Source organism: Rhea americana, unplaced genomic scaffold, assembly GCF_003343005.1.
Source record: "Rhea americana isolate MKP2758 unplaced genomic scaffold, rheAme1 scaffold_181, whole genome shotgun sequence".
Lineage (NCBI taxonomy): Eukaryota > Metazoa > Chordata > Aves > Rheiformes > Rheidae > Rhea > Rhea americana.
In genome coordinates, this window is record NW_028185939.1 from 28,856 (window position 1) to 52,052 (window position 23,197).

Genomic DNA, 23,197 nt, shown 5'->3' on the forward strand with positions numbered 1-23,197 from the left:
ATTCTGTTGGCAAACTCAGAATAAAAGTCTTCAAGGAACAGAATGAATAGACTGACAAAGAAATGGCAGAATGAAGCCACAAGCTTCGAAAGTTTAACATCAAGAGATGACCACTGTCCAGCTTGTTTCGATCTGCAAGTATCACACCTGTACCTTGCCTGGTTGTAGCCTGCATCCTTGGTAGTCATAGAACTGCCAGTTGGAAGGGGCTCTGGAGATTGCTGGCCCGGCTGCCCACTTGAAGCAGGACTATCCCCAGCATTAGATCTGGCCAGCCCTGGCTTTGCCTAATTGAGCCAGAAAAGCTCCAAGGATGAGATTCAGCCTCCTCTGTCATCCCTGTCCTGCACTACCTGCCAAGCAGTAAGTTTTTTCCCTGATGTTCTCTGAAAGTCACAAGCTGCATTTTGTGGTGTTTGCTATGGGCGAAAATGTTTAACATCCATCCCAAGGACAGAAAAAAAGGATACAAGAGGCCAGCTAGGAAACTCAGCAAGAAAAGAGGAGGAGCTTCAGAAGGTATATTTCCTAGAAAGAGAATATACCGCAGTCAAGTGCAGTTCTTGGCCTCCAGAAGAGGAACAGTCTAGGATTCTGATGGTTCTTCACACTGCTCTGCTTTGCACTTTTTTATCATAGTAGCTTAAAAATGCTGCATCTGCTTAGAAGCCAAAGTCTAAAACTTTTTCATGCAGAAGGCATGCTTATTGGCTAAATATGTAAACCTTAAGGCAGAATGGTTATAATGAGGTGAATCAATTTTATGTATGTATCCATTAATTTTAATATTTCCTCCACTAGTAACAGAAGTTATTAAAATAACAGGAGTGATTGTGCTTAATTTCTGCTCTGGAGGTGACACAAAGACTGCAGCATCAAAGGCAGGCTCTGCAGGGAGGCAGTTTTACCAASAGCAACATCCTGTGTGGATCACTGTGCGAGGAGGGGGACAAGAGCACTTCCAGGAGGCAGGGGCAGAAGACGCAGCCTTGCAACASGGCCGCCTCAGTTCCCAGGCTTCTGGTTGGGCTAATGCTGATGTAAACTGAGCACGGGAGAAACCGATGTTTGAAGAAAGACTGCTCCACTGGGACCGCAGTGACAACACTGAACGGCAGAGGTGTGTGCTCGTGTTTACTGCCCCTCTCGTTATCTGCGGCCTTTGCTTTTACTAAGTAAACAAGGCTGACCCAAGAGTCCTCAGCTCTACAGGGTCAATGACTGCATCTCTTCCCAGTCCCAGCCTGGCCTATTTAGAGCATGAGCGCTCTTTGCAGGGTAAGGACAATTTTTTATCCTTAGATGTATGTAGCAGCTGGCAGAAGGGGGGGTGTACTTGCATTGCAAACAGAATAGCGGGGCTCAGGAACACARGACACCCACCGTACGGGCACACGTCCAGGTTACAGGGCACCCCTGCGCACCCCAAGCCCCGAGCACAGGGCTGTCCCACAGGTTTTGCAGATCCAAGCCCTGCAGAGTTCAGGGGCTAGGTCCCAAAAAGCAGCACTATGGCCAGGGTCAGAAGTGGGAGGATCTGTCAGAAGGGCTCCATCTCCCCAGGGCTCTGCAGCTGTGCCAGGGCTATTTCTGCTCTAAACGTCAAGTCCATTTTCAAACAGCCCAAGTGATAGAGCTGCTCAAACATCTTCTGATAGAAGACTAATAACTTGTGGCTGGCAGATAACTCAGTCCAGCCTCTGGTTCACTGACGAAGCTGCCTGTAAACAAATGAGACTTTGGACAGCCACAGCCAGCTCTTCATCCACTGGCGTATGTTTGCCCCATATTCAGCCGTAGTGTTTAGATGTAGTTCAGAACTGGCCCCTTTCTGCCATATCATCTCCAAAAGGAGCCACTATATAAAGGGGAGCCAGACCTAGAGTACGGTACTYGCTCCTGTTTCCTGTAGGCAGAGCRTGCCTGGGAACACGTGGCACCGTTTKCAGGAAAGATGACAGCAGACACGCTAATAATCCCCGCCTTGCATACAGAACACTCTGCTCTGCTTTTGGTTTCATTAACAGAAGCTTTAAAAAGAAAGAAAAAGGCGGCGGGGGGGGGGGGGGGCAGTCACAAGAGGGCTCTGACTCGTCTCCAGCTGCCTCTGTGATGATGGCTGACAAGTCTTTGGCAGCTTTTGGAGAAAGGAAAACTTAGCGATCAGGAAGGGAAATCCCAGATTATTTCTTGACAAAGCAAAGGAAGCTACACAAAGAGGTTAGTGAGAGTTTGTCTGGAGCGGCAGGCAGAGCAGGGCTGTGGCGCTTCTGGTTTTTAAGTACCTCATGCCGCAGGCTGCTTCCTGAACCAGTCATTACTCCTCTTGCTATTTTTGCTTAATGATGTTCAGCACTCTAGGGAAAGCAGGCTGAGACTGTCCAAGAGGACTGGGGCTAAGACCTCGAAGAGCTCTCCCTTATTCTTGGCTGCACACCTCACTTTGCCATACTGGGGCTTTCAAAGCAGTCAGGGAGCTTCACTGTCAGACATGACTAAACCTAATGCCCTTAGCATGCCCTGCTCCCCTGAAAAATCCTCTCCTCTGATTTGTTACAACTGTACTTCTCATGAAAAGAGCAGTGAACACAGCATTCAGTCCACCAGATCAGTGCCTACTGCCAAGGGCTTGCTGCAACAGTGGTCTAAGACCATGGCGTCAGCGAGGTGATGCAAAGATGCATTTGCCAAGGACACAGGCCAAATATTCAAAGGACTTTTTGAAAAACGAACACACACCCACACAAAACACAGCAAGGTCCATGAGCAACAGAAGGAATTTTATAGGATGCTGACGACAAACCTCTTTGCAATTTGGTATCAAATTTATTTTAAGAAGTGTCRTAGCTCCATACTGTTACTGCCACCCCAGTCTCTATCAGTGCCTAACTTAATCAGCAGCCATGATCCACCTATCCCTGGCTCTGAAGCTGCATCTTGTAACCTGATAAGCAGCCTTGGCTACTCCAAAGTCTACAAGTACTTGCTTAATATGAAGAATCTACTCATATGCTTAAATCTAAACAGGAGCTTGTGGTTATGAGATGTGGCTGGAGTACTAGGGACACTAGAAGATCAAAGCCTTGGTGCTGTCTGTTCACTGAGGTTTGCCTTCCTGTTGCTGTTCTTCATTTAACTGAATTAATTGATTTAGTTGATCTTAATTTCTCTTTAAGCAGCCAACCATGAGACCTGTCAGATCACTAAATCTCCAAAAAAGAAGTTACTGGAGTGTGTGAAACGAAGGAGGGAGCCTGACACAAAACAGGMATGTGCTTTTCTGGAAAGGTATTGCGAGACATGGGAACGGTTTGCGTGAGAAGACCCCACTGATGTAATCCCCAGGGGCTGAGTGTAGTTTATAGCACCAGATGTCCTGCTCAGTAGGTTTCTGACCTGCTCCTTGTGGTCAGAAGCCACAGGGCAGATGGAAAGACGAAGGGATTTTCTGGTCATAACTGTGGGGCCAGCTGTGCCGTTGGGCTGGTGGCACTGCAGCGCTGTCCATCCAGCAGGTCACGATCGAGGCTGCCTAGCCTCAGCCATGGCCTCAGATATTGCTGGCAACTCTGCTTCCTCCTGAGTTCAAGAGTAGACTCAGGGCACACTGCTCACAACAGAAGGCAGAAACATCCACACAAATAGGCCTGTGGGATTTGCAGCTCCTGGACTTAGTAATCATGTACAAATTTCAAGCCAGTCCAAAAATGAGCACCAGAGCAGTGCCAACCTAATGCCCCAGGTAAGAAGCTCTCTCTGCTCCCCCAATGCTCCAAGCATGAAGACAGCTGGGAACTGCTGAGGCTGGATCTGTCTCTGGTGCAGAGATCTGGCACTGCATCAGATAACAGCGCAGCGCACAGGAAGGATGAGGGAGGCAGTGWAGTCCGGAGGAGCACCAGACATCTCTCATTTGAGATATAACCAGCTAAGCCGGACAGGAGGGGGGCTCCTGCCAACACCTACCATGCCATCGTCCTCATCTCGTGGGGAGTAGGTGAGTGTGCTGGAGGAGGATGGGGTCCGACGATGCTGTTTAAAAGTATTGGTCCCGTCAGCTTTAAAGCAAATAAAATAAAATAAAAAAAGGATTTAGGCTCCTCAGTACCACTGCCAAGCTATGGGTTCCTGCAGCTCTAAGTTTTCCTTGGAAAAGACTAGGGATTCCTCCACTCCAGTTTTTGACCTGGATACATCAGTGTAGACAGAATTGTTCTGATCTCTGATAGCTTGTTGAAATGTATGCAACCCTTTGAAGGTTGCTTGCCCCMAAAAGAGCACAGACAATATTCCACCAGGTCCATCGGTTTAAAAAATTATTAGAAGGAAACCTTACACTCCCATACATCTCAGTCACCCACAAAATTTGCTTAGMTCAATGGAGGTCTGGATATTTTATAACATGGGAAGCAGGTTAAATTAAATTGGAAATATTTATATGAAGATCATATTACTGACTTACAAATTTTAAATGTAAATATTCAGGAGTCCAGAAATATCTAGAGTCCCAAGTCCTGTACAAATGTAATCCAAATCCTTCCCTCAGGCAGATGTGCATTTCCATATCTAAATCAGTGTTACAGTTTCTTATCTTTAATAAAGTAAAAGCATTTTTATTCCAAACTGAAAGCAAACATCTTCGTACATGTATCCCACTGTCAGGGCTCAGACTCACTCCTTGCCTGCTGGGCTTTGAGGAAAAAAGCACAAGATTTTAAAATGAGCAGGTACTAGCAACTCCCCCTGTCTGAGCTAAAAATAGCTATAGGGATTTTAACCAAAGAGTCCAGAGCGACTCACATTTAGGCAGAAAGTGAAGATGGAAATTTTCAGCTCTGACAATGATTGTACAGGAAGTCACAGGGAAAAATAGAATTTGGGACTGAGCTGCGTATCAAATCCTGCTGTAYTATCCTAATTTCAGGAAGGGCTTCCCAGTGGCACTGTAAAGACATTTCTGAACGTACTCATTCCTGTCATGCCTGATGATTAGATGCCATGATTAAATAACACCAGGGCTGTGTAATACTAAAGATAGCACCTGTCTGTAATGAACATACAGTAATTCTCCCAACAGCTTCATGATCTGTGAAGCAAACAAACAAAATTGGGAGGAATCACGCGCAGCTCTCCAGGGAGAGAGGAGAAGCTCCACACCTGAAATGCACTCACCCTTTGTGATGGTGGTCACAGCAGAGTAGGCCGGCCCAAAAGTTGTTTCCATTCTTGTCTGAAATATGGACAGAATGAAGGTCAGTGTGTATAAGTCCAGCACAACTGAAAGCTTGTTATCACTCTTGAATTGGTGAAAAACCATACATATATAATATATATTCCCAAGTTTCACCTGTGAATACTGYGATTTTTAACATGGTAGAAAGTACGAAATTGTCAGCAGCTATCTTCATTTTCTCAAAAGAAAGGATGAGAAGATGAGAAGCAGTCCTAGCTCCTGTCCTCTGCTAATAGCTGCAGGCCTTACCCCGTTAGTGTTTTCAGAAGCAGTGATGTTTGTTGTGCCACTGGAGAAACGATTGTAGCGAGCGTTCTTGTTTGAGCTCATAATCTAGACCAGCATTTGTTAGTCATGGAAAGTTTGCTCTGCAGAAAGACAGAAAGAGAGAGTTAGTTCATTCTATATACTTCCCCGTGCAAAAGGGCTCAGAGAATGCTCTCTCACAGCATTAAGTTCATTAAGTTCAAGTATTTACCTAAACTCAAACAAGCTTGGTTTTTCAGAAGCAACTCGCAAGGTCAGAGTCATGTCCCTTCAAATCATTCTAGGATGAGCATTCAGCATTTTTAATAATATCAGGTATCTTTTAAAATGACAACTTGATCACCCAGATACTGGAACACTTGTACACACTACCTGCTTTTACAAGCGTAGGACTGTTTTAATAGCAAATGAAACTTCTCAGGAGACTACACCAAGAAAGACAGCATCCCACTGGTGGCAATATATGGCAGTCCTTTCAAAACATTACCTGTTGCTTCCCAAAATATTTTGCACAGAATAGTGATTAGTAAGCAGCATCCTAAAAGGCAGCTACCTCCAAGAYAGACCACAACAGTAAGCATGGAGCAGACTGCACAACAGCAGACAGGAGATTCTGGCCAAGACCACAGACAAAATTCCCCTCTCACAAAGCACGAAAGGGAGCTGTGTGGTGCAGAGGGCAGAGAAGGTCTCTGGATGTAAAGCTACACCAGTAAAACCCTCATCTCATTAACTCCATAGCTTAAGCYGAGGTGACCTGGAGGAAAGGGCCCAGAGAGCCTGTTCACTCTCAGCTTTGAAGCCTAGGCCATCTTCTCAGCATACAATAGAAACAACCTATTCTGCCATCCCACTGGGTTTTGCTGAAGCATGAGGGGTTGTGATTCCCTCACAGACCACCCAGCTACAGAAGAGGGTCCCTGGAAACTCGGCAGCCTCCCACCACAGGTCAGCTGGAGTAGGAGAAAGGGCTATGGCCAAGGAGACCTCCCCGGGAACTGTGTCGCCTGGGGCAGGCTTTGCAGTACTTCCTGGCRTTTCCAGTCAAGGAAACCAAAGTCTAAACTTCGCTGCACCCTCAGACATTAAGGCTGCCTTATAATCAAAAGCATGATTAATACAGGCCTCATCCTGTTCTTGTGAGGAAGCCAGTGGGAATTTTACTATTTAATTCAAAAGCCCCAGATAGTACTGCTGAACACAAAAGCCTGGGACRGATCTCAGGAGAGAGCAGAAATCCCACATTTGATTTAGTTATATTTGCATTAAGAGTTCTTTCAAGCATGGTCTAAGCTATAAGGTCAAAGAAACCAAGAAAGAAAACTTACTTCAATTAATACATTTGTGATTCTGGATCCCACTCCCAACTCCTGTTCAGAACAAGCCACAAATTCTAGATCATGAACCCAAAAGAGAAACCATCTGTCCTCAGAAGTCAGGAGGGCCCACTTCTCTTCTTCAGTTGTTTACGCTATTTTAGTAGATTCAAATTTGCCCAGTCAAGTGATTGCACAATGATAATCTGTAAAAACACACAATTTGCTTTCTTTAACCTCYGTTGAAATCTGATGCTGTTTTGAAGGCATGAATTTATGCTGTTGTCCTGGCAAATCTGACAGGATGCTCTCAAGGAATCCACTTCTGAGCCACAGCATCAAAGCTGCTCCCGCAGGAAGGAGCAGCACGTCTCCTCTGCTGCCGTAAGGAGGTGCTTCTGGCTTCAACAGAAGTTTCCACCAAAGACAAGGATTCAGCAGGGGACAGAGCCCTCCCAAGCTGACTTTTTATCCTTGCAGCTGAAAGGTGTTGTTTGTCCTCACAACCTGTCTAGCCTACCCAAGGAGCCAGAGACCCTGCACTCCAGGAATAATCTGCTCAAGAAAAATCCTGATTAAAGGATCCTTTTCTGTCTAAGGCATAGTTAAATCTTGGTGCTTTCAYTGCCAGCAGCAGAGTCCAAGGGCTAAACAGACAAACCAGACATCTGCAGTGAGAATAGACAGGCCAAAAATGGTTTACTAAAACACTACCAAAATCCTCTATTGCAGGACAAGAGACAACGGCCAGCAAAGGATGCTGTGGAAGAAACACCTCGCAGTTATTCTGCAACAGGCCAACGCAGAGCTCCTGGCCCCTTTCGGAATGCATCTGGTTCTAGCCCCTGGCTGAGAGGAYACCGCTTTGCCCAGGCTTTCATATACAGAGTTCACACTGCTCAAATTCTAAACTTCTCGGTAGGTGAACTGTCTTGGGTGTTTCTAGCAATTGCCTTTTTTGTATCTGAGGGAGACGAGTCCTGGATCTCCAAGCACTTCATAAAGGAGATCACCAATTTCCCTACTTTACAGAAAGGGAAACTGAGGCTCAGAGGGAGACATGATCAAACAACGCAGGTGCAAAGCTTGGCCTCACGCAGGACTTTGTGAACCCCAGTCTAAGAGCACATCAGTCTCCTCTGCAGAGGCCCGGTGCAAAGTGGCTGCACGCATGGCCAGTCCCTCCCTACGTGCACAATTTAAACACTGCAAACGGCACACTCAGGCAAAGGCAAAAGATGTCCTCAGCCAACGCTCTGCTAGCRGCTGCCACATCTCAGCCTTGCCTGACACAGCACTTTGCGCTGTTCATTGCGGTTCTTCATCAGGTAACTGTCAGGCAGCCAGTTTCCAGCAACAACACAAGCCAGGACAATCACTGCTCCGACATCCAAACTCTTGTAAAAGGCTGCAGTCTAAAAAAGCACCCCACCTTCCTTCCAAAAGAGGGAGAGCAAGACAGAGAATGAGAGACAGAGAATGAGAGATCTGGATAATGTTTCCCTGCATCTGAAAGCACTGCACTAGCCATTTCCCTTAGGAGATGCTAAGCAGAGTTGCTGGAGTAGTCTCAAGAACAGCAGGAATGAAGCTGTGTTGTGCTGCTGCATTATGGAGACCTGACGAGTTTAAAGCTGGGCTCCGGCATGCAAGAAGTTTCCATTGGCCATCAAGATCCCTTTACTCCTTTTATTAGTTCCTCAGAGCACAGATAGCAGGAAGCAGGGAGAAGGCAAGTGATAGGGAAGAGGAGAGAGACAAAGCTTTTGCATAATGCACTGGCCTTGACCACAAGAGATCCAGGTTTGAACCCMACTCAGCCTCTCCTCTTCCAAGCTCAGGCAAGCCACTGGAGCACGCCGGGTTCCTCCCTGCACCAGTCTCTTTGGCTTACTTCTTCTGCACAGCCTGTCTGGGTTATAAACTCTGAAGGTCAAAGAATCTTTGTCTGGGTATCTATGCAGTGCCTAGCACAAAAGGGTCTCTGCATTGGCTGGGGCCAGTGATGCAGTGCTAATAAATAATGTATAAAACAAGTAGGTCCATGAGTGATGACACTTCTGCTGCCACATTTCCTGCGATTTTGTGTCTTGTGATTGCATTATCTCACGTTTGCATGCATCCCTGATGTTCCCCTCCTATACAGGTTCCCTACTGCCTGACGATACAGCTAAACTCACCAATCTTTTCTTAACGCAGATAGATATAACTCCTGGCAATGCAATCCCTTGGAGACTGTCCTCCTCATCAAATCTGCATGAGGCTGGCCAACAGCCTAARACGACTTTAGTAGAGGCTGATAAACTGATTCATTTCCTTAGAAAAACAACCTACAAAAAGAATCAAATACATTTGCCCCCTTTCCAGTCTTTTCCAGGCTATAAAGCCTTTAGGACTTTACAGGTGCACCCTGCACTGCAGAATACTGCCACAATCACATTGTCTCATTCTTATCATCATTTTGACTTAAACTGGCAGCAGTGTGGCCAGGGTAGACAACACTAAGCCTGTGGGCTGAGACCTGGTTCGATGGATTTTCCTCCTGGTGGGATTTCTGCAGCTTTTGCAGAGGACAAGAATTCAGTGACTGAACTGTGGTGTTTGATTTGAAGGACAGGGCCTGGTAAGCATGAAGCTGTTGAGATTACTACTCTGGAGAAAGGATTCAGCACCATCTTCCTCCCACACAGAGTGGAGGTAGAAGGGCTCTGCATTTCAGAAAGGATACGGACTCACGACTCCTTCCTCAGAGAACTTTGGCAGCCTCTATCCAGACAAAGTATATCCAGCATCACTCACAAGAGATGGGGAGTGATATACTCCATCATGATAGCATTAAGAGAACTGGCATATCAAATATTCTGACAGGTTTTAAAGCAAGCAACCATCTCCACAGGGAAGCAGAGGAAGCCTGCCCTTACGGAGGACTGTTGGCTGTCTTCAGATTCAGGCAAATGCTTCATCCTCTTCCTTTCCGGGTATTCTCTTCAAACAGAACATATGGAAACTTGAAAAAGCAATGGGAAAGCACTCACCATGGAGCACACTGGGATAGAAAAAACAAGAATGAGGACAACTAATAGTTTGAATAGTTTTTGTAATACCATTAGATGTAGCATCCCTTGTATCTATTCCAGATGGAAAGCACAGTGACATACAAACACTTCAGTTTTTGCAAACAGTGACTTTTGGTTTGCCAGTCAAGGATGTACCTTCATGACCCTTTAAATAACTGCCTTTGAAATGTTTGTGCAGAATAAGAGAGGTTTTCACTGGGATGCAACTCACTGAGGGTAATGCAGCAAGTCATGGAACTGGTTAAGGCATTAAGCAGGCACCTCTCTAGTAAATGCATGTACACTGTCTCACTGTTTCTTGCAATGGATGTGAGATGCCTACTGATTTCAACACATCTTGAATGAATCCAAAATGAGCATGGGCTGGAATACAGGGGTTTCCCACTCTGCTTATAAGCACGCCCTGAGCTCTGCAGCTTAGCTAAGCAACCTACCTGCAAGTAGCAGAAGGGAGCCTGCTTCACGTCTGCTCCGAAAAGTAAGCAGAGGAATGCAAACAATGGAAAAAATGTTGCATGGAATATCAGCCAGCCTGCAGAACACCAGTCACTGCACAAATATCTGCTTTCAGCCCAACTCTGTGACCATCATATATAAAAATTGTCTCAACAGAGCAGACACCTTTCTGGAGCACCGTCTGACAACACCCTCTGCATCTCCAGCACTTCCCAGAGGTATTGAAAAAGGCCTTTTCCAACTGATATCAAAGAAGTTAAAAGGAGGCAGAAAAGAGATGGTGTTCCTGACATTAATACCAGCTTCTTACAATCCGGTATTTCTTGCAAAAATCCCCATCAGATTTCTGAACTTTGGCTTGGCAACCCAACACTTCAGTTATACTACCCCGTGTTATCTTTCCAGGAGAATGAGCACCCTTCCCAGACACTCCGTGCTCCTTCCTATGACATGCTGTGCTAGCGTTGGGCAGCTCTTATCCCAGCACTGATCACACACAAGGTTGTTTAGCCTGCAGGAGCTCAGCTGAATCAATTTGAGGAGATGCAGATGATGGCTGATCTACAACACAGCAAAAGTATCAAATATTTTCTGTTACAAAAATGTATATGTACCATGACTTAGAAATAGAACTAAAATTTGCTGGAAATCACAGAATTCTTTGTGTTGCTAAGTTCTTCTTAGATGACCAAATACAAAGGGGCTCCAGAGCATCCAAAGATGCTCCCTGAACTTCTCTGCCAACTCTGTAGAGCAGCAGGTCAGAAGCCCCCATGGCTGGAACCATTTTCCTGATTTTCTTGTGCAGGACTCTACAGGGTCAATTATGGCTTATTGCAAAATGGGCTGAAGAGACATCCTGATAGCTGCAGTGAGACAGCTGCATTTGCTCTGGTAGGCCAAGAACTGTTGAAAGAACTTATGTAGCCAGGCAGCACAAGAACATAAGGCTGTCCCTCTGAACAGAAGAGGCCTACATGAACCCCGATGTCTGGAGACTGGCTTAGCCTATGATCCAGACTCCTTGCCTGGAGTTAACTTTTTCACATGCAACTTCAGCATTTTTGATAGAAAAAAAGAGAGTGGGAAAAAAGATCCATGTTGCCTGGTCCTTATTTTGGAGCCAATTCCTAACTTGGGAATCACACTACTGCAGACATAATGACAGTGCTAGGCTTTGTGCTCTGGATATTCTCACGRGGGCAAGACAGGCACAGTGTGAATCCCCTTAGGTAAAATGTGGCACTCCAGGGGAGTGCAGGGCAGATGCAATGCCCTACACTGCAGAATGTCTGTTTGCCAAGAAACCCGCAAACGGCTCAGCCTTATGCAATCAATGGCCCATAAAGGTCAGCTACAGGGCCTAGGTCTGCTTTGTTCCTCGTTTTTCTCCCCCAGTTCATTGAAGTTGTCTCTAAGGCTATGCACCCCTGCTGAAACTGCCGGGCTGGCAAAATTGTACTCAGCAGGACTGTTTAGCTGCTAGAGAGTGAAGCCAATGCATGCAGCTTGCCTTGTGAGAAAGGCAGGCATGGGGTTATCCTGCTCTGCCTGGGAACAAGTCTTAAATGACACGAATTTCCTTATTGCCTCGTCTGTGTATTTTACGGTAARAGACACAAGCTTCTGTTCCTCTTACAACACCACAACCAGAACGGCCCGGGTTACACATTCTTTATAGTATTGGCACATCTCTGGGGAAATATTATTACAAAAGCAAAAAAGCACTGTGCTGCTGCAATAGCCCAGCTCAATGGGACAAGGGCAGAAGGGAAAGGAAAGTAGGTGCTGAGAACGGGGTGGACTATGTCCGCTTCCCCTGCACGTCAAGGACTCTTCTAGGGAAAGGGACATAGCTAGGAAAGTCAGGTCCAGTTTGGACATGCTCTTTCTGCCTTGTCCTTCTGCAGTAACCCACATTTCCTATCCAGGAACTGATTCTCAGCATCCCATAGCAACCTGCAAGAGAATATCTCAGACCAAAGCACAAATGCAACAAAATTCATAAGCTCAACCGTCAGCTCTCCACAGCTCTACAGAGGCAACCATGGGACAGTCTCTTTAGCTTTCCTAGTCAGTGTCTCTGGGAGAAAAAGCACTCACTTCATAAGCACTTGTGAAGTTCATTAACAGGATTTAAAGAACATGGTGATAACTATGCACATTAAGTCCAACTCTGAAAACACAGGCCAGAAGAATGTGAGAGCGCTACAGTAGGTCATTAGATAAGACATCTCTCAGGACAGGTGAAAGACAGGAAGCAAAGTGTGGAGCTCAATGGACACTTGTCAGGATAGGGAACACCCTGCAAGGGTTCCTCCAGAACTACTATTGAGTAAGTTTTATTCAACATCTTCATTCACCTTTGAAAAAAGAGTAGATAATGATAAGGTTGCAGATGATAGTAAGATCTTTTGGGTAATCAAATACCATGCTGCTAGTGAGGAATTCCAGAAAGGCCTCATAAAGCTGAGGGGACAAAAAGGTTGCAGATGAGCTTTTATGGAGAAGAAATACAACGCAATGCATCTAGGGAAAGATAATATAAAGAAGGCCTATACAACGTTCCGTGCAGTAGTCCAATGCTGGAAAGAGATCTTCAAGTCTTCATTGATGATTATCTGGAATTATCTGTAAGAGGGCAGCAACAGACAAAAAGGCCAACAAAATGTTAGGCATCATCAAGAAACAACAGAGAGGGTATCATTTGGGTGCCACATAAAACTTTGATATACTTGTATCTTGAGCACTGCCTAGAGTTCTGATCTTTGCATCTTAAGAAGGACACAGTGTAGTTAAAGAAAGTTCATGGAAAGTTCGTGTAGCTACTGCCTTCTGAAGAGAGATTAAAGAGGCTGGGACTCTTCAGTTTGGAAGTTTTGGCTGAGAGAAACATGATCACGATTCACAAAATCATGAAGCTTGTGAATAAACTAAATGTATGACTGTTATTGCCCCAACCCTACAACAGTAGGCTTAGTGGACACTCAGTGAACCTAGTAGGGGACTATTTAAAACAAGTAGCAGAAAACATTTCATTCTGCAAATAGTGAATTTCTGGAACCTGCTGCCACAGTAGTCCGTAGGGACAAGCAACAACAGGTTCAGAAAGGTTTCAACTAATAGCTCCACAAACGGATATTAAAAGGATTCATCGGGGATGTACCTTACAACATCCCTAATCCAGCTTCTGTRAATGCCGGGGGATACGAGGCAAATGGACCGTAGAAAGCACCCAGGTTCACGCGCGCTTCCTGAAGAGCACCCCCTTTCACAGCTGTTGAACACAGAACAGTGGCTAGGCAGACCAACGCTCCGCTCCCGGAAGGCATTCCTCACGCTCTTGGAGTGACGCAAGCCGCACACACTGACACGCACAGTCAGCGTAAGAAGAATATGAAGTGCGAACAGTTCAGYCTTACCAACAGAGCATGACACTTCCACCGAGTAGGGTTTTGCTTCTGTGGAACAGAAACGGTCTTTTTATATTTTACAAGTTTTTACACTGCTCTTAAAAGTCATACAAACTTCTCTGAGCTACTAAAAGTGAGACCATGATTGTAGAGAGCTGTCATCAATAAAAATAAAAGTGATATTTTTAATTGCTGCTACTTTTACCAACACTAGAAATGACTGCAGAGCTGAAAGTGCACATYCAACAGCTTGAGGGAAGACAGCTGTTTGAACACTGTCATTCCTTTGTGCAAATACAGCGTAGAAAGGGAAATCATTTTGTATTAAGTGCTTTCCTCTTCCTAAAGGGTAATGAGTCCTTGGGACGGACAACTAGTTGCTTTGATGTTAAAACTGAAGGAATAACTTTGAAATGTGCCTGTAATTGGATCAAAAGTGATTGTTTTAGTGGAACAAAGCATCTCATTTTTCCTAATATCTAAAGCCAAACTAGAGCAGAGGCCAGCGTCCACTGGCTTCCATGATACAAAAGCCATACTTGAAGAAGTTTTCCTTCCATTTTAGGAAACCTGGAAACATCTACCTACTACACTATTTTTCAAACGCAGAAGGCCCCGAAGACCATGTTTCAGAATCGGCTCACCCCTGTAACCTCAGATTGGCTGGCATTAGTTCAGTTCTCACGCAGTTACCACTAGAGTGCCCAGACTGTGGGAAATGGCCATGTTCAGAGTTCCTACACACAAAGCCCCTACTCAGAAGTGTTTTAAGAATCAGCCCTAAAATTACAGTGCTGCATTCATTTCACTGCTTGCAGTCTTTCCCACATGCTTATTCAAAGATCAGGCCCTTTCTGGGAATTTCACATTACAGATTTGTTAAAATAAGCAAAACAAAATCCCACTCCTGTTGCTGCCTGTCATGAGGGTAATGGCCCTCTCCTGTGTGCAAGTCATGGCTTCAAAGCCAGGTCATGATATAAAAAGATCATGCTTGAAAAGCTAAGAATAGTCACCTACACAAATCAGAGCAGAACTGGTAGCTAACTGGCCTTCCTCAGCCTGGCTCAGCAGCGAGGGAGCAAGGGGCTGCTGAGACCCCGAGTCCTGGCAGGCTGGTTGAGGCGGTGCTGTCAGAGTGGCAGGGCAGCTTTCCCTGCAGCGGGAATTCTGGAGAAAGGCTTGCAATTCTTTTAAAAAATATGATGACGATGGAAATGGCCAAGGGCTCCCGGAAGAAACGCGCAACAGAGCTTGCAGACGGCACTGCTGAGGCTCAGAGCTCTCCACAAATACTATCACAACCCAGGGAAGAAAATAGCAAAATATCCCTCCGCACTATTTACTGGCAGGGGACTGAACGGCATGCAAGGTCAGCAGCAAAGCCTGGATTATGGAGGGATTCATTCAAACCACAGTCCTGGCAGTACTGTACATGAGCAAGCAAAACCTTCTGCCTGGAAGGCTTCAATCTTGGCTGATCAGTTTAGAATTAGCAAGAACTCACATAGAAAATCACTGTACAAACCGAGCTCCTGCACCCTCCTGCTCACCCCTCACCTYCGTCCTGCACAARGCAGCCRCAAGCGCTTTGCCAAGGCTGCGGCAGGGAGAGGTGCCCGCGAGAAACAGAAACTAACCCACCCTCCCTCMCCTTAGTCCCTGCTCATTTACCAAAGTTCAAAAGCCATCTTCCACCTGGTCTGTGAAACAACTTAAGCACCATTAAATATGCTCATGCACGTAGCTTTTAGCAGTCACCAACAACACTGCAGTTCACCAGGAAAGGCAGAAGACGACTGGTCTCAACTGCTGCACTCCTCCTTCCTGAGATCACTCTGGTGGGCTCAAATCAAAGTTTCTTCTCTACTTCGTTCCTCAGTTGTGGTGCACTGCCACCGTTAAATTGCTCTGTCTTAGGGGTGGCTGAATTTCTCTGGCCTGRTTTATCCATCCTATAACACTCTAGGATTCTTCCAAATTAAAATCATAAGAAATCTGAGTCCATAATCATTATTCAAAATGCAGAGTCTCATTTCCTTCCCCTACTCTCTCCCTACACCCTCCACAGCTTTGAAACTTCATGACACAATTGTGCTCTCATTCTGGGTGCAATTAGACCATTTTAAAGACCCATCTGAAATGTGTCAGTTTCTTCACAAGAAAAAAAAATCCAGTAAATTTCAGTCATCTGCTCCTATTTGTACAGTTTCTTGGAACTTTTCCWCTGAGAACTAGCATGAGAGCACAATGCAAGACAGCTATCATTTACTGCCAGCGAAACTGTTAACCAGCCTCTGAGAAACAGAGAAAATTGTGGTACTTTACAGGTAGCAGAGAGGCTGGGCAGAATATGATCAAACTAATGACACTCACCCTTTGATAAACACACAGTAAATCCTTAATTCCTGAAGAAGCCAGTGGATGTGGACATTTTTACCAAGGCAAATCTAGTGACAGCTTTCAGACAGAGGCATGATACGATGTCCCACAACCACCTAACAACCCACTAGGAAAGCTGTGTTTACATTACTTCCCCAGTGTAAAAACAGCAGCTGTGACTTGGGGTGTAAGGRAGGGGGAGTGAAAGATACTACCTCCTCTGACAAACTTCGCTTGCTTTATAGAATATTGAGGATTTTGCATTTCTAAGACTACCAGAAACAAACTAAGAGAACATTTGCTATGTTTAGAAGTTTCTGACAGACATTTCTACATTTCTGGGTTGCTGTACAGTCGAGCATTACCACGTCCCTGCAAAGGTCAGTTTGAAACACCACAATATTAGCATAATGCAGTTCCAGCTAGTTGCAGGCAACAGGTACCCACTTCTAARCTGGGACTGGATTTCAGATTCATCYTGCTTCTTTACTAATATCCAGACAAGAAAATTATTCCTCCCTCACTACTGTCAGTGACTACTAAAACACAGCAACCACCTAATACTGATCTGCCTGGGCACACTGCTGCCACACTCCTGACATCCGCTACCCAGGAGGARCACTTTACCTTGAAGGAAACTCACCATCGGCTGTTCAAGCAGGAATGAAGAAGTGAAGCCTCGTAAGACGTGACCATGATCAAGTTCCTTAAGTTTTGGGCAGGCATTTACTTGGTCAAAATGTCTCTTCTGCTATCTGTGTGCTTGTATGAGTGTGTATTGCTTTTAAGTGATGTAAACAGAAAGGCATGCAGAGCAGTGGGCGATATGTAAATTCAGCTGGAAAATCCCACAGCTCAGCCAATCCCCGTGCTGTCTCGCAGCTTTGCCCTAGTTGCTCTGAGACTAAAGAGATTTAGTCTAGTTAAAAAAAATAGAAAGAAAGAAAAGAAAAACCACTCTTAGTGCACACAGATTTATTCCCCTGACCATGGAAATATCCARGGGTAGGACTGGCCATCACTCGCTTAAAAGGGAGTTTGAGTTTCTCAGCCTCTTTAGATAGTTCCCAGACTATTCATGATATCCAGCAGTCCAATAAACAGCAATTCAYTCTGTTTGTAGGGACAATCTAGGGAAATTTGGTTAACTAAGAATTGCCACAAACAGAAAGAGCATTCCTGGGCCAGCGAGCAGGGCTTGCCTGAAGGACAGGCATCGAAAGGGGGGGACTTCTACTGCTGAGAAACCTGCTGCACGCAGGAGAAAAACAAAACTTTCCCAGGATCAGGGCACTGCATGGCCCCGTTCCCCCACATAGCTTCCCACATTTATTACACCTCACTCTTAACATCAGTGACATAAATCGGTCAAAGCTCAGAATTCAGGGAATGCTAAAGGCAAAGAATGGGCAGTTTGGAAATGGTTATGCTGGGATGCCACTGCCCTGAGCTCCCAGGAGTGTGGCTAAGCTTGAAAGAGCGGCAGCATGTATCCTCGTGTTCACTGGAGTCAAAATTGGAAAAAGGATCAGGCCCATCTCCCTCGCCCCAGGCAGCTGCTACATCCTCCTGACCCAACACTATAAGCAAGGGGACACGCCCAATATGTGCCTGATCCTGCCCACAGCAAAGGAGTGCCACCAATCCAGGGAAGAACAACAGCCTAAAAAAGGGAAGGGAAGAGTTTTGAAAGACTYTGTCCGCACAATCTAAGGATTCAGGTAGCAAAGCCGGGCAGGATTTTCTCTCAGGTGCCTTTTTCCTGGCTCAGAGGAGCTTGATGGACACAATCTGAAAGGCAGGTACAATTACACTGTAAGRAGCACCATCTTCATGGCTAGAGGGGGCTAGTAGGATCCCCCGCAATAGGCAAATGTTCAGCCCATGAGGTGACTAACCACTGAACGCAAACTAAAGTCACCTGAAGCTGCAAAATATTCAGGATCAGCCCCAAACAAGGCACAGTCAGTTCTGCTGCAGTTCATCACAGGGTAGAGCAGGCACAAACACAATCACACTGGGCTCAATAACTTCCCTGAGCCCAAGGCCATGCTTACAGCTCTAACTGGGCTGTTGTGTTTGGGGGCCCCCAGGAAGGGAAAGGTTTACAGCAGAAGGGTTTCAGCCAGGTGACACAAACTCACCTGTGTGGCTTCATGAGTGGCATAAGACCATCAAAGGCTGCACRGCCAGAGAGAAGGGCAGCCATGAGCCCAGCCCCTCTCACCACCYATTTCTGCTACCACCCTTATGCTGGCAAAGCTGCTGGTATCTCCATGTGATCCCACCAATCAGAACACCAGATTGTCCGAAAACAAAAGGTTGAGGATTCTCTTGTTGGGTCCAATCAATCTCATCATGAAAATTCATATTTGGGTGTTATCTGTGAAGTTTTTTGCATTCCCTGACCACATAATCTGGTCACTCCATTTGATTTGGTAAAATTTAATCTCCCTCACTGTAAAGCATTTCTTTCTGCAGGGCAGTTTCACCTGCAAGTGATCTCTTGCTGCACGCTGTAGTGCTCCCCACTGAACAAAACAACAAAACAGCAAAGCTGGAACTTTTTGTATCATCACGGCTGGATTTATCATGGTCTTCTTCAGCCTTACTCGAGTAAGCAGTGCGCAGGGTGCAGGGGACCCCAGGATTTGGAGAAGGACCTGGCAGACTGTGGATCAGTTCCTTGATCCTGCAGTTTTCTTCATGACCCTTAGCAAATCCCAAGAACTCTTGGGCCCTCCATGCCCCAAGTGTGCACTGACCACAGCACTGTCTGTTCTCTTTTCARTCACGACAGTCAGCTCTTTGGACTCTTGGTTATTAGACATCTGTACGCTAGTCAACACAACGCAGCAACAATTTCTGGTAGTGCCTCCAGTGCTATTGCCTTGCAACAGCAGAAAAACACTGATTTATTTTAGCAAGAGCAAATGGATGCATGTAAAACAGATGGTAGGAGATCCCTGTCCAAAAGCAACTGCAAGGAGTATATGAGAAGGAGGTTAAGCAAACCCACTACTCTGGCAGCGAGGGCTGGAAAAGGACTGACACCTCTCCACAGAGGGTTATCTTCACCACAGTGCATCTCCTCCGAGCCACCAGGCTCCCAGGGAGCCAGGTAAAGGGATGCTGTCACAGAGGTAGTTGACTTTCTCATGCTATTTTCTCTCAGCAAGGGCATTCTGGAATCATCCTTCACTCAGACAGCCCTCTCCTCTGCAAACASACCAAACAGTCACTACAGCTCTAAGCAAGAATCACTGCCTCCACTGACAGACAGATGCTTGAAGCCAAAATGCAACAGCCATTTAATGGGAACACTACCTACTCAGAATAGGGTGAAAAGAATATATCACCACCTTGAAACTGCACAAGAACTCAAAGGAGGCAAATTAAAGTACTTCRGTCGAAACAAAGTGTTTGGTAACATTTTCAAAGTTGAAAAAACACAGTGCTATTCCAGAGTTCTTCACAACACAGTTACCTGCCCTAAAGAATTACAATAACCTGGACTTGGCTTGCTACACATATATCAAATTCTGCTGACTTTTTATACCAAGCCTTCTTCCCATGCTCATCCACTCCAGCAGACAAGACTGCCTGAGCCATTGTCTTTGATAGCACCTTACCTCAAAAGCAAGTTGAGCTGAAAGAAAGTTCACATGTTAGCGTTTCACACAGCACAACAGGATCATTAGGTCAAAATCATGGATCAAATAGGATAAAAGCATTTGACAGCAAGTCTGTAAGAAGAACAGTAGCTACAAGCTGGCAGGAGAATWAGGCAGAAGTAAAGAGGATTTTGAGCTGAAAGGACAACAGCACAATTTTACTGTCTGCTCTGAGCAGAGATGTGTAATTGTCATGAGGCAGTTACAGAAATCTACCACGAAATGTCCTATATTGCGTAAGTCGCAGACCCAAGGCAAGGAGGAAATGAGGTTACTCGGAGATCAAGAGAGAGGCACGAGCAACATGTGTCCCACGTCTCACAAGTGGCAGAACAGACAGCGACAAAACTAAACGTGCCCTGCAACGAGGTCTATCAAACAGCACACAGCGAAGGGAAGGCAGCCTGGCTGAGGAAAGCAAGACGCGGGCGAGATTTACTGTGCAACGCAGGAGGAGGCACGCCGGCTCCCTGGCGTGACGAAGATCACACAGACGCCCACACCGAGTTAAAAAAAAATCAAAACGGATGGGAAGAGGGAGGACGAAAGCACGGCGGTGCTGCCAGGCGGGCCGCAGCTCCCCGCTGCCCCAGGCGGGCCCAGGGCTCCGGACAGCCCGGGGGAACCGTCACGGCACCTCCCGGGGCGGGGGCAACCGCCGGCCCCGCTGCCGCCCCCGCCGAGCCCCAGCGCCCCCGGCCCGGCTCTCCTCAGAGCGGCTCCCCCCGGCCCCGGCCGCGGCCCGGCTCCCCTCAACCCCCCGGCCCGGCCCCCCTCAGGGCCCCCAGGGCTCCCCCCGGTCCCCGACTCCCCGGCCCGGCCCCGTTCGCACCTGGCAGCGGCGGCGGCGGCCGGAGCGCCGGTGCCCGGCCGCGGCACATCGCGGCCCCGGCCTGCTCCCCGCTCCGCTCGGAGCTCCGCTGCCCGCCCGGGCCGGAAGCCCCCCGCCCCGCGCTCCTCGGGACTTGTAGTCCTGCCCTCCCGCCTCCCGCCGGCTCCTGCCGAGCCTTAGTGACGTTCGGACTACACTTCCCAGCAGCCCTCGCCGCCCCGCGCTGATTGGCGCGTCTCCGGTCAGTCTATGCTACAACCACTGTTGCTACTGGCCTCGCTCTTCCTCCTCCAGGGGGCCAATCGGACGGCAGAAGACCACCATCTCGGGCCACGCTGCGCCGCGCGGCGCCATTGGAGCGAGGGCGTGGCAGAGGCCAATGAGCGCCGGGAGAGGTGGGATGGCGATCACCCCAACTGCTCGCGATTGGCTGTGCCTGGAGGGAGCCTGCCCAATGGCGACGYGGGGCAGCCTATAAAAGCTCCAACGAGCGCATGCGCCGGTCTTTCCAGGCGAGGTGAGCGGGCGCGGCGGGCGGATGGGCGGATGGGCGGGCGGGGCCTGGCCGGGCTGGGCCGGGCCGGGCCCGGGTCGGGTCGGGTCGAGCCGGTGATGATCACTGACCTTCTGACACCTCGTCTGAGGGCGGCGGGCGGCCGCGGCCGCTGCTGACGCTCCGCGGCTGAGGCTCGAGGGAGCCTCGGCGGGGCCGGCCGGGCGGCGCGGACCGCTCTCACCGCGCCGTCTCCTCTCTCCTCAGGATGCGGCGGGAAGCGGCTGGGACCGGCGGGCGCCGGCCGCGGGCGGCCCGAGGGGCGGCGAGGCGGCAGCGGAGAGCGGGGCTGGCGCCAGCCGCCCTGCGGGCCCAGCCTGAGCCCGGGTAGCGGCGGCGACTCCTTCGTGGCGTTGAGCTGGTAAAACGCGGTATCGTCGCGCTGTCCGGAGCTCACGGCGCTGGGAAGCGGTCCTGAACCACGCGGGGTGACTGCCCGCCCCGCCTGGAAGCTTCCTTCGGGGAAGTTACAGCTGCAGGGAAAGCCCGCGTGGGTTTCAAGGCACGTGAAAGTGAGGGGGCTGTGGCTGGAGTAACTGCTTCGTGGCATCAAAATAGTTGTTTTTCTAAGCGAAGTGTAGGACAAAACAAGTGATGCAGCACTGCGTGCACCTTAAAAATGCACTAGGCAAAAAGAGAGCTCTGCTAGGCTCGCTGTATCAAGCACTGAACTGCTCGTTTTGATCTTCTGCARTTTGGGGCTCAGGGCAGTTTTCTAAACACAAAAGAAGCAGCTGCRAAACTACCCAAAGTACAAGGAGTCAAAAGCAATTGTGATCAATGAGAAAGTAGCTTAAAGCAAAAGGACTGGCCGATAGTGGATGCAAAAATGTGGTAAGTGAAAGAATTCATAGGGAGCAGTTCTCACAGTGCATGTGGACACTAGTACTAGACTGTTGTATGGATACTTTCTAATCTATATCTGGGAGTCCTTGGTACTAATTAGCAGTTTTGGGACTATAACAAGCTGCTTAGATACTGTTATTTCCCAGYTGTTTGCTGCTATGTTTCCAATTGGGTTTCTGTATAAGGTTAATTTTGCAGCTTTAAGTTTTAATAAAGTTTATTGAAAACTTGTTTTGCTGAGCTTTATTTTTGTTCTTGATAAATCCCATGAGATACATGTAAATGGCATATAAAACCCCAGGCTACTTCTAAGCCTTCAATTTGGGTACCTGCAGACTGTTTCTACTATTTCTACTTCATTTTAGAGAACCGCAACATTTCAAAATGTTCACTACAGTTTAACTGTATTCTATGTTCACTTAATTCTGACTGCTTGCATTGGAACAGCTGAACCCRTATTGGTAATGGAAGAATTTGGTCTAGAGAAGTTCAAGAATGAGCAGAACTGTTTGATTCAGTAGTTCAGCTGTGCATGTGAGATAATCAAATTTCACTGTAGCCACAAAGTTTATTTTAAAAAATTTTATTAACAGGAATGAAACAAAAGCTGTAAACAAGAGCCAGCAAAAACTAGAAGTGCTTGTAATGCTGAGCCTTTAGGCTTGTTTGAATGTACTAGCAATTCTTCATCACTTGGTGGCAGTAAAGGCCCCTGTAAAAAAGATGCCAAAAAAGGTCTGAAGAGGGGGTTTAAAGGCAAGGTTAGTATGCAGGCCTTATGAGACAAGTGGCATACAGGGAACTAGTCATGGGTAGTGATGGATATTGAGTCTCAGGTGTGTCATTGGGAAATACCACAAATACAGTGGGGATGTTTCTGCTCCCAACAGGCATATTTAAAGCCYTTCAAAGGGTAGCATTTAAATCTTTCCTATTTAAATATACTACTTAATTGGTTTTGCTCTCACACTATAGAAGGAAGGTGAAAGTTGTCAGCTTTTTCTTCAAGATGGCAAGATGCAAGGCTTCTGCCCTGCTAGAAAGAGGAAAGGCAATGACTTTTGAGTATTAGAAGTATACTGCTGGTTCCTTTTCCCTTCCAGTAGACTACCTGTAGCCTTTCAGGGTAGTGTGGCCATGCAGTGCCT

At 47.1% G+C, this 23,197-nt stretch overlaps 1 protein-coding gene and 1 non-coding gene across 7 annotated transcripts in view; one reads left to right on the forward strand and one right to left on the reverse strand.

The window, feature by feature from the left end:
- The window catches only part of TRAF7 (TNF receptor associated factor 7), a 37,002-nt gene extending 16,239 nt beyond the window's left edge, over window positions 1-20,763 (reverse strand). For 2 of the 6 annotated variants that reach the window (XM_085301904.1, XM_085301900.1), the window contains exons 1-4: window positions 20,651-20,763; window positions 5,483-5,601; window positions 5,173-5,230; window positions 3,967-4,058 (exon numbers count right to left, since the gene is read on the reverse strand). In XM_085301904.1, coding sequence (XP_085158030.1) covers window positions 3,967-4,058; window positions 5,173-5,230; window positions 5,483-5,563 — 231 coding nt within the window. In that variant the 5' untranslated portion in view covers window positions 5,564-5,601; window positions 20,651-20,763. Of the gene's footprint in view, window positions 1-3,966; window positions 4,059-5,172; window positions 5,231-5,482; window positions 5,602-6,828; window positions 7,001-16,787; window positions 16,924-20,650 lie in introns of those variants that run through there. The other 4 variants (XM_085301901.1, XM_085301902.1, XM_085301903.1 and 1 more) reach the window with 4 other exon arrangements.
- A 491-nt stretch (window positions 20,764-21,254) lies between these two features.
- Window positions 21,255-21,341, forward strand: LOC146597503 (small nucleolar RNA SNORD60). Its single transcript, XR_014895485.1, has one exon. It is a non-coding gene; the product is annotated as a small nucleolar RNA SNORD60 (small nucleolar RNA).
- The last annotated feature ends 1,856 nt before the right edge of the window (window positions 21,342-23,197 follow it).